At 33.9% G+C, this 10647-nt stretch overlaps 1 protein-coding gene across 1 annotated transcript; it reads left to right on the top strand.

The window, feature by feature from the left end:
- Nucleotides 1–2290: 2290 nt before the first annotated feature.
- On the top strand, nucleotides 2291–3927 carry LOC140974290 (small ribosomal subunit protein mL103 (rPPR7)). Its single transcript, XM_073437662.1, has one exon. The coding sequence runs from the start codon at nucleotides 2364–2366 to the stop codon at nucleotides 3624–3626; it is 1263 nt and encodes a 420-aa protein (XP_073293763.1). The 5' UTR covers nucleotides 2291–2363; the 3' UTR covers nucleotides 3627–3927.
- The last annotated feature ends 6720 nt before the right edge of the window (nucleotides 3928–10647 follow it).

Below are 10647 nucleotides of genomic sequence, written 5' to 3'. Positions count from 1 at the left end.
TACTATGATTATTTTATTTATGTTTTTAAGACATCTTTTATTTATATATATACACATATATATATATATGGTCTAATCAGTTAATTAGACTTAATCTTTAATTTAATATTGGATTTAAAAAACTTGGCCGATCCTAAACTCTTAAGTTAAGTATTATGTCATTTGTCTTGTTTACACATGGCACCATGTAATTTAATATCAAAACCCACTAATAATTATACATTTTAAGTTTAGAAATATTTTTATTTCGATTTTATATATTATTCTCTCTTATAAATGTAAATTTTATTTCATAAAATTCCGGATTATATATGGTTCTATTAAAATTTATAAATACTAAGCACGCCTGTCGAAATATAATAAAATATATGAATATCACTTGGTGTTTCTGTATAATGTATTTATAGTTATCAAATAATTGATTGGTATAGTTATAAATTTATTTTAAAATGAAGATTTTCAAAATAACTTGTTTTAGTTGTAATTTTCTATATCTAAAATAACAGATAAATAAATAAAAGAGAAATTTTCAGGAGTTAAAATTATGGAGAAAGATAAAGATTCATGTAGGAGATAGTCGAAAGCAATATTAAGCGCATCATGTTTTGATCATCGATTAGCCAGATTAATTATTATCTGATAATTGTCTTCTTTACAATTTATGATAATAAAATACGTAATCATGAATCTTATGCTAATTGTATGATCAAACTTTTTTTTCTTTTCGGAAAAATAAAGTTTGTGATAATGACGTAAGTCATTCATTAACTCAAACGATATGTTTAGATCGTTATAAAAACTTTAAAATGTTTATATAATTTCGAAAACATTACACGTATTCCAATAACAATATTTCTATCCCGATTTATATAATGGAGCCTTTTTAGAGTTGGCTGATTCAAAAAGTTCAGTGTTCTGCTCCATAAATTGTTGGTTTTTTTTTTTTTAATTAAAAAATTTTAATAACGTAGATGGACCACTTGTAAATGCTCATACTCCAATCCAGCCTTCGATTTTTCATACATGCTAATATGCTACCTAGCTAGCATCTCAACACATAAAATATTAGCGTTATCAATTATTAGAATCATATGTTCCACGGAAAAAAATTTATTCACATGGGGCTAAATGCTATATGCCCTAATATTTCATGCAAATGTGCTTGTGATACAAAATTTTTTTTTTTAATATCAAAGTACGGTATTTGTAATATCCAACAATTTTCGTTTTACAAAAAATTATAGTTAGTGGTGACGGTACAACTCTAATAACATTATTCACTATAAGAACTTCTTTACAAATTGTGCTTTTTATCCAATCTTTATACATCAATTATTTTAAACACTAAGTAAAAATAACAATTTTTGGTTATGTAAAGTTTAATTTTTTACTTTTGATCATGTTAATAATGCATTTGTACTTTTAGTTATGTAATTTACAGTTTTTATTTTGTTTTTAGCCTCTTCTAGTCTGGAGTCCAACTGGCTAGAAATCGCTTATGTGTGGTTGCGATTGTAGACGTGAATTTTTAGAAAATCACGTGATATTCTAAAAAAAAATCACAACATATATGTGAATTTTCTTCCAAAAATTCATGTCAACATTAGTGCCGTCACATAAACAGTTTTTGGCATACGCGATGGACACGGACTCATGTAAAAAAAATTACAAATTACATAACTAAAAATATGAATTAACATGACCGAAAATAAATAAAAGAAAAAGAAAATTACATAACCAAAATATAATTATCTCTACTGATAATTAACTAGTAATTTCGTATACCGTTGTAAATTACTTTAACAAAATTTAAGATTTAAAATATTTATTATGTGTTTGTTAAATAACTATAATAATTTGAATGATAGTTATGGAATTTTCATAAAAATTTATAGAGACACAAAAATAATAACTACCCATTTTATATAATATTTTCTAGTTTATAAAGTTTATTTAAACGAAAGGGAAGGAGTAATATTGATTGGGTTGATAAATATTTAAGTTATAATTTGTATGTTGATTATTTATTATACATTTATCAAATTATTGATAAAAAGTATAATATTAGTTTTCATATATTTATTTATTTATACTATCTAATTTATTTTATAATATTAAATATCTCATTAAAATATTATAATAATTACGATATCATTTATTCATACCATCTCGTCAAAACATCTCTTCATTCTTATTTCTTATAAAATTTGAATTGAACATTTTTTTAAATAATTTCCAGAACAACAAAATTAAATTGAACAATTTTTAAATAATTTCCAAAACAAAGGTTGTTCGACAGTCAGCTCTCTGTTTCCTCTACAACCCACAAACCCAGCTCAAATTATCCGCTCTCAAACCCTAAAATGTCCCGGTCTTTTACCCTCCGCCTTGTCCGCCGCCTCACCACCGCCACGGATTCCGCCTCCAAACCGCTCACTGTTTCCTCTGTCAAAAACAGACTAAAAAAAACATACGACCCTGATCAAGCCCTCAAAATCTACTCCTCTTTCACTGCCGCCGCCAACATTTCCTACGACAACCCCGTCTCTGCTCGCTATGCCCAAGAATCCACCGTCCGCCGTCTTTCCAAATCCCACCGTTTATCCGACATCGAAACCTTTCTCGAATCCCACAAATCCCTCCCTCAAATCACCCAAGAGCCGTTCCTTTCTTCCCTCATTCGCTCCTATGGCATTGCCGGAATGTTTGAAAATGCCTTCAAAACCTACCAGCAAATGACCGATTTAGGAAGCCCTCGATCTGCCATATCGTTCAACGCACTCCTCAAAGCCTGCCTCCATTCCAAGCTCTTTGATCGCGTGCCTGGATGTTTCGATGAGTTCCCTTCAAAGTTTGGATTTTTACCGGATAAATTTTCGTATGGGATACTGATTAAGTCCTACTGCGAGATGGGTTCCCCTGAGAGGGCAATGAGTAAGCTAAATGAGATGGAGGAGAAGGGGATTGAGATTAATGCTGCAACATTTTCTCCAATCTTGCAAGCACTGTACAAGCAAGGGAAAGGCGACGAGGCGGAAAAATTTTGGGATGTTATGGTGACGAAAAAGGGATGCTTGCCTGATGTGGGGTCTTACAATGTGAGGCTGATGCATGTTCAAGATGGGGATCCCGATGCTGTTAAGGGTTTTATTGAGGAAATGAGTGAAGCTGGGATAAAACCTGATACAGTTAGTTATAACTATTTGATTACTTGCTATCTTAGAAATGGGATGATGGATGAAGCCAAGAAGGTGTATGATGACCTCAAGGAGAAAGGGTGTTATCCAAATATGGCCACTTTTAGGACTTTGATATTTAATTTGTGCAAGCACGAGCGTTATGTGATGGGATATAAGGTGTTTAAGAAGAGTGCGAAGGTGTACAAGATACCAGATTTTAATACCCTGAAGTATTTGGCAGAAGGGTTGGTGAAGAACGGGCATACAGAAGAGGTAAAAGATATGATCCGGATAATAAATAAGCGGTACCCCCCTAATATGTTGAAGGCATGGGGAAAGCTCACAGTAGATCTTGGGTTGGTCATTGGTGACACTGAGAAAACCGGTGTTGGTGAGCTAGACAAGGGGGTTCATTCTGATGAGACAGAAAAGGCCAGCAGTACGTGAGTTGTGTCTTAGGAATAATTGAAGAGTGTTGTTGCATGACATTTTCTAAGCCTTCGGCCGCAAGCACGAAACAAGGCTGATGATTCTAGCTCAATACTGGAGAATATATTTGGAACTCAAGTTGTATTTTATGTTGAATTGGAAGAGGCTTGGAACAGCAGAAACATACTTGATGTTCAGTAGTTTCTGTGCTTTGTGCATGTTTTTGCATATCTTTGGTATTTTGAGTGCCTGCTGACTGTTTTTAGGTGCTTACACACTTTGAATAGTTATCCAAAAATTGAGGTTTCAACTTTTTCAATGCCTCGTGTTGTTTCCACCTTATTGATAATTGGGACTTAGAGTAGAAAAGTCTGTAAGACCTTTCTTCCCAATGAATTTGAATTTGATCCTGTGATTTTACATGGACTAATAAAACTGAGATTGGCAAATGGGAACAAATTTCTGTGATCTGTTATGGTACAACGAAGCTTGTTAAGCTTGTCAATACTATAAAGTTGTTTCGTTTCCGTATGCATTTTGAAATTTATGCTGCTTTTTGGCAAATATTTACCTCCATCTACCCGGAAAGTTGCAATATACTTGGGAAGAGTCTGAATTCTTGGTGTTTTGAATTTGATATGTTTTCACTTTGATAAACATTGTGTCGTATCATTCAAGTATAGTTGTGAAATTTGGACAGTGTGATGAAATTATTCTTGTTAAATACAAAACTAGCAGCAGAGAAGAGAAAAGATCAAGGGAGAAAAAAGACAGTGCTAGGTGCAGGGAAAATCTTCTTTTACCTTTCACCACCCTAAGTCGTCTCGAGATTCAGTTTATCTTCAAGTGTCGGCTTTAGCCTATGATTGTTGGCTTTTCCATTTGTTGATTACTTGTGGTAATAGCTTTTTTCTTGAAGAATCTGGAGATGTAGTTGAATGCAATGTTTTGCTTTCAGTGTTCTGAATATTTGAGGTTCGTTTTATTTTTTTGATGAGTGACATAGTTTGTACCCTTTTCTTCCATTGGCATTTTACGGTTTTTAACTTTCGAAACGAACCTGGTAATAAACTCAAAGGTTTGGTCTGAAGTGCCAATTAACCGAATAAGCTCTCATTAGATATATTCGAGATCGATCGTAATTCAAAATTAGAACATTTATCACATATGGTTTCTAATTATCCATATTACATATTGTCTCTCTTCATGTCATCAAATAAATTTACCCAAGCTCGTTAATTTTTCATATTATCCAAATGGAGTTACATATATTCCAAATTAACTAATAACCGGCATGCAGGAGTTGCTTAGTATTCATATGATCGAACGAATGCTGCTCGACTAAAAATTACAGTTGGAGAAAAAATACACCTCCAAGATTTAACTAAAAATTACAGTTGGAGAAAAAATACACCTCCAAGATTTTAAATGGTACAATAGCCGAACGACCAAGTGCAGATCGTTTTCATGGTTATAGCTCATTTATTACTTGTTGATATTGTGTAGTACAAAATAAAGGAATGCAGGAGTTAGTTAGCTCGAGCCAGCGATGCCATGCTCATGCTAAAAGATTTTACCACGTACTTTTTTATTGCATGCCAATACTCAAGTCTTTAACATGCATTTAACTTTTAACGACCCCCACTGTATCAAAGGTAGACATATGGATCACTTACTACCTTGTCTCCTCTGTCTCAACAAACTATTCAGTGGTCAATCAGACATACTGTGAGATATATTCATTTCTTTTTGTCTTGCGGATTTAAAATTTCGATTTTGGGGACAGTTTACAAAAGACACACAAAAAATCGAGATACAAGGGATTCGAATTTGGGTATCTAAAAAGGAAAAAAATAAAGTCACTTCTACTACTTAGATACATGTTCTTTTCAATTATTTGTGGGAGCCATTTAATATATTTTTCTTGATACATAGTAAAAAAATTAAAAAAATTTGGGGGAGACGTGGCCCCGTTCGTGTATGCTAGATCTGCCACGGTCCTAACTTGGGTTTTATTTTGTTTTTTGTCGATCAATTTACTGTCTTAATTTATTTATTAATATGTATTTTTGTCGATTTCAGTCATTTTTCATCGGAAAACTGATGTGACACATGAAAATGTTGACAAAACGGTTAACATTTCTTATGTATCTGATATCATGTCAGGACTTCGGTGAAAAAACTAGAATTTTTTAAAAAAATTTAGTGGGTAAGGTTATGGATGACAAATGCACCCCATTGCCATAATGATGATATCTGGCACATAAAAAATGTTCATCAGCAATAAGACGAGTTTCTCATCTTTATCTCAGTCCCGACGTTATATACGCATCCTCACTTCTAGATAATCAGAAAATCCTCATCCCTAACCCCGCGGAGATTAAATCATCGTCTTTGTCCTTATTTTCGTTCCCACCCCCTTCATATACCCATTAAATTGGCCAATAAATTTTTTTTATTATTGTTAATTATTTTTATTATTGTTATTCATAAAATAATTGTGATTACTATTATCGGTGAGGATTCGAGGATGATGACAATATCTCATACTTGTCCCGATTTATTGTGGGGATTTAAAAAATCTCAAACCATTCCCTTTTCGGGTTTTCTCCGTGAGGCATTATATCCGTGAGAAAAATTGTCACTTTTATTTAAGGTTGTGAATTGACCGATAACTGGACCAAAAAAAAAAGTCAATAGACATGTTACTTTGATGTTCAATTTTTTTCTAATCAAATTTTATTCCTTTTTCGAAGCCACTTTTTCCGTACACTGCCTACTCTCTTTCATTGGTGTTGGATACGACGATAGGAGTTGGAGGTATAAAAAAAATACTTTAAATATGTTAAGATTTATGACATACAAAATAAAATAATTTTGATCAAATTAGATAATATGAGTGTCAATATTCATGCAATTAAATACTTCAAAGATTCATTAAAACTGATTTTAGAATATAATTTGATTCATATTAGGTGTTCATGTCATATTGTCAAATTATGTGTTAAATATGCATGTGATGAACATATGTCTATTGTAATCGAAAATTCAAAGTGCGTGATAAAATATTACGTGAAAGTAGACATGGACATGAATGAAAAACACAAGTTTAATCAAACGGGATTATATTTAAAAAATTTCATCTTCATATTAAAACTATATGGAATTTTTTTTATCACTTGCTCCATACTTTGTTATATTTTTAAGATTTAGTTACTCCATATTACGATAATATTGCGGCAGCGTCTTTAATGTTGACTGACGATTATTAGAATATTTTGAGTAAGTGTGTTTCTTTGTTAGAATTTTGCAACGAACACGAAAAGAAACACCACATATTTAAATGAAAAACTTCTAAATATATTATGATAAAAATAATCACACACGTGATGGAAAAAGATTTCATCATGCTAATGTATATATTTTGTTCAAAATTAGAATAAATTATTTGAGCATAAGCACTTTTTTCTTTAATTTCAAATTCACTTATCAAAATAGTCATTTCAATAAATTTAAACGTGATGAGAGCGGATAAAAATTGGTGCAAGATGCATGAGCAATTTTACTAGGTCGGGTTATGAAAATGATGAGAGATGAGAGCAAAGCGAGATGTGTCCAAACCAGATATTTTTCTCATGAGAAAAGTTGGTGCTGACCTGCAAATACGAAGGTAACCACGTGAATGGGCGCCTGAGATATGTCCGGTGTGACCAATCCGATGCTAAAGTCAGCAGGTGAACGAAAAGAACTAATGTAGCAAGGAGAATGGTGTATAAATGATGTATATTATAGAGGATAAATGATGGGGGCAAGATATATGTCAATGAATCATTTAATATTTAAACAAACCTGATATTTATAAAAAGAAAGTCAATGATGACATTGTTTTCAGTGTCCACTCACTAATTATGACTAAATGGTTGCTCATACCCTGCTTTTCAGACATGCCAAACTGTCTCTTTCTCCTTGTCAAATCCATGCGATTTTGTCACTAATGATTGCCAAGATAAGATATCACATACTTGAGCACTCGAGTGAGGTGCTATTATCGAGGTAATTCCGGTTAGAAATCCATCACCCGAGAACTCGTCCAGAAACCCAAGCTTCTGATAACCCGGAGAGATTATGTCTTGAGCATTCATTTGTCCGGTTATTTGTCGGATTGACCCAAAACACCCATGACTCGGGCCTCTTCGGGGGTTATATTTTTCAATAAAAATAAATTTTTCATTCCAAGAGAGTGTCCGAGTTAGTAGACTAGTTTAGCGTTTTCTGGCGTCAGAAATTCCTTGGCCAATATCCAATATTTTTTCGTACAAGTATGTCACACATACCTTGTAACGCCCCGAAAATTTAAAAGGGCCACGCGAACCACATGCATACAGATTATTAAATTCTTTGTATTTTATTAAATTATTTTAATTGCATAAATTAATTATGTTGTGCATTTTTACATGTTTAAAATATACCTTTCTGCATTGTTGCATTAAAATGTATTTTTAAAGGTTATTCGAGTTGCGATCGAGGAACGGAGACCGAGGGCTGAAAAAAATAGAAAATATTTTATTAAATAATTATTTTTTATTATTTAAAATATTAGCGATGTTTTTTGAAAATAAGGAGTTTTAAGGTGATTTTATACGCCGGGACGTAAATTTTCTCTGTGTTGGTTTTTCAACAAAAATACGAACGTTTTGGCAACCCGGCTAATAAATTCACAAACTTTATTCAACAAAATAATTTTTAATATTTTAATTGAGCACTAATGGGCCTAATTAACCTTTTTAGTGGGTCTAAGCTTGATTAGTGTTTAATTAGATATTTAATATTCAAAACCCACCCCATAACCCTTACTAAACCCCACGCCCCACTTCCCTACAATTCCAAAATTCTCTCCAATCTCTTCCACCAAAACTCTCCAAAAACACACGGCACACACATATTAATTGGAGGAAAGTTCAAAAGTTTGAGGAAAATTCAGCAAGTCTCGCCGCCGTCGTCCCTCGAATCGTCGCAATGTTTTCGTGCGTTAAATACGCAAAAGCACGTCATATTTCTTTCCTTCAACCATCTATCACACCATAGTATTTTATTTAATTGAATTTTGCATGAAAAACAAGTGACTTTTTATTTATTTTTCGTTTATACATGATCATGGATTTTTAAGGCTTGAGTTTTGTTTCAAAATCATGTTTGTATGATGGAAAAGGGACTGCCATGAGTTAGGATATGATCAAGCATGTTTTTACACAAGTTTAGGGTCCTAAGCACTCACACAAAATGCTGCACAAAAAAAAAATAAACAGAAACGTTAAGCTGGAACAAGGGAAGAGGGCGTGAGGTTGTTTTGGGTTTTGTAAGGTGCAGGGTTCGGTTGTTTTGCATGGTCCCTTGGGGCTTGGCCAGGGCTGGCTGGGGCTCAAGTAGGGTTGGGAGAGAGGGCCTGGTGGAGTCCTAGAGGGCTAGGACGCTCGCAGCCAGGCTAGGGAAGAGTCCACGCTGCATAGGACTCTTCCCGTAGGGAGTTGGTGATCGGCCAAGAATTTCAGGGGGGTGGCTCGGTTGAGGGCTGGGCTAGGTGGTCTAGATGGTGCTTTAGGATGGTCCAGTGAGGGTTAGGTAGGGCTGGGCTCGGTGGTAGCCTGGNCTTTGTAGTTCTTAAATCTCGAAATTGACACACATACGAACATACCGAGCCATCTCCCGATTTACTCGAGCCATGCCCGAGCCACCTTGAGCCAAAACCTAGCCAACCCACCTAGGGACCCTCCTGACCAAGCCCAAGCCCCTGAACCAGCCCTGGCTCGCTCAAATACCTACTTAAACTTGCCCCAANCAGAATTTTGGGGCAAGTTTAAGTAGGTATTTGAGCGAGCCAGGGCTGGTTCAGGGGCTTGGGCTTGGTCAGGAGGGTCCCTAGGTGGGTTGGCTAGGTTTTGGCTCAAGGTGGCTCGGGCATGGCTCGAGTAAATCGGGAGATGGCTCGGTATGTTCGTATGTGTGTCAATTTCGAGATTTAAGAACTACAAAGTGAATCCATGGGTCCACGGGGGTGTCTCATGACTTGGAAGGGTAGAATAAATCTTAAAAATGTTATGTTAAAAATTTGGGATCAAAATAACGAGTTTTGAATTAATTCGGGATTTAAACTCATTAATACGTTACATTTAAAGATTAATTTAAAAGTCCTCGTTTCAGGCTAAATAAAAATAAGGAAAAATTCATGTAAGCTTAAATAATTATTTGGGACATGTTAGAGTCAATGGAATTAAGAAAATGTCAAAAACGTGAAATTTTACGTCTAGGGGTAAAACGATCTTTTCACACCTAGAAATTAGTAATCGTCATGACAGTGTCCTGAATGCTGTTTTATGTGATAATATGATTATTTCAAATGTTTATGAATTTTTATGACATGGATTTTAAATGTTTACGATTTATTATGTTAAAATGTTACTTTATAATATTATGATTTAATATGTTAAAATGTTTATTTTAAATGTTTAAGATTTAAATGCATATTTTAAATGTGTATGATGTTGAAATGTTTATTTAAAAGATTTATGGATTTTTATATGTTGAAAGGTTATTTTTAAAATATTTATGGATTTTTTTGAGGAAACGATAACGTTAAAAGATATGTTGCATGCTTGTTTTTGAAAAGAAAAGGATATTAAATGTATGATTTTTATAAAGTGATGATAATATGAAACGTTGAAGGAAGTGAAGTAATTGTGACTAATACGATGATATGTTGGAAATGTCGTGAGGGTCATGGTCCCAGTGGGAGCCCGACGATCGTGTTTCCTTGGATACGGATATGTATATGTATACGATAATATGTTAATACGTAAGGCCAAGGCCCAGTTGACAGGTGAGAGTGTTGCTGGTGTCGCCGCCGCCCAGTACTGTGGTTACATGTAGATGGATCCATCGCCCAACACGTAGACGTAGACGTAGATGAACACGAAAGTCACAATTAACGATCTGAATTCAACGAAAAGAAAAAAGAATATGTATATGTTGATGATAATATGAA

Source organism: Primulina huaijiensis, chromosome 3 (assembly GCF_012295235.1).
Source record: "Primulina huaijiensis isolate GDHJ02 chromosome 3, ASM1229523v2, whole genome shotgun sequence".
Classification (NCBI taxonomy): domain Eukaryota; kingdom Viridiplantae; phylum Streptophyta; class Magnoliopsida; order Lamiales; family Gesneriaceae; genus Primulina; species Primulina huaijiensis.
This window is presented reverse-complemented; position numbering and strand designations above follow the sequence as displayed.

Excerpts from the sequence above, each read along its gene's own strand:
- LOC140974290 (XM_073437662.1), top strand. The coding sequence starts at position 2,364 with ATGTCCCGGTCTTTTACCCTCCGCCTTGTCCGCCGCCTCACCACCGCC.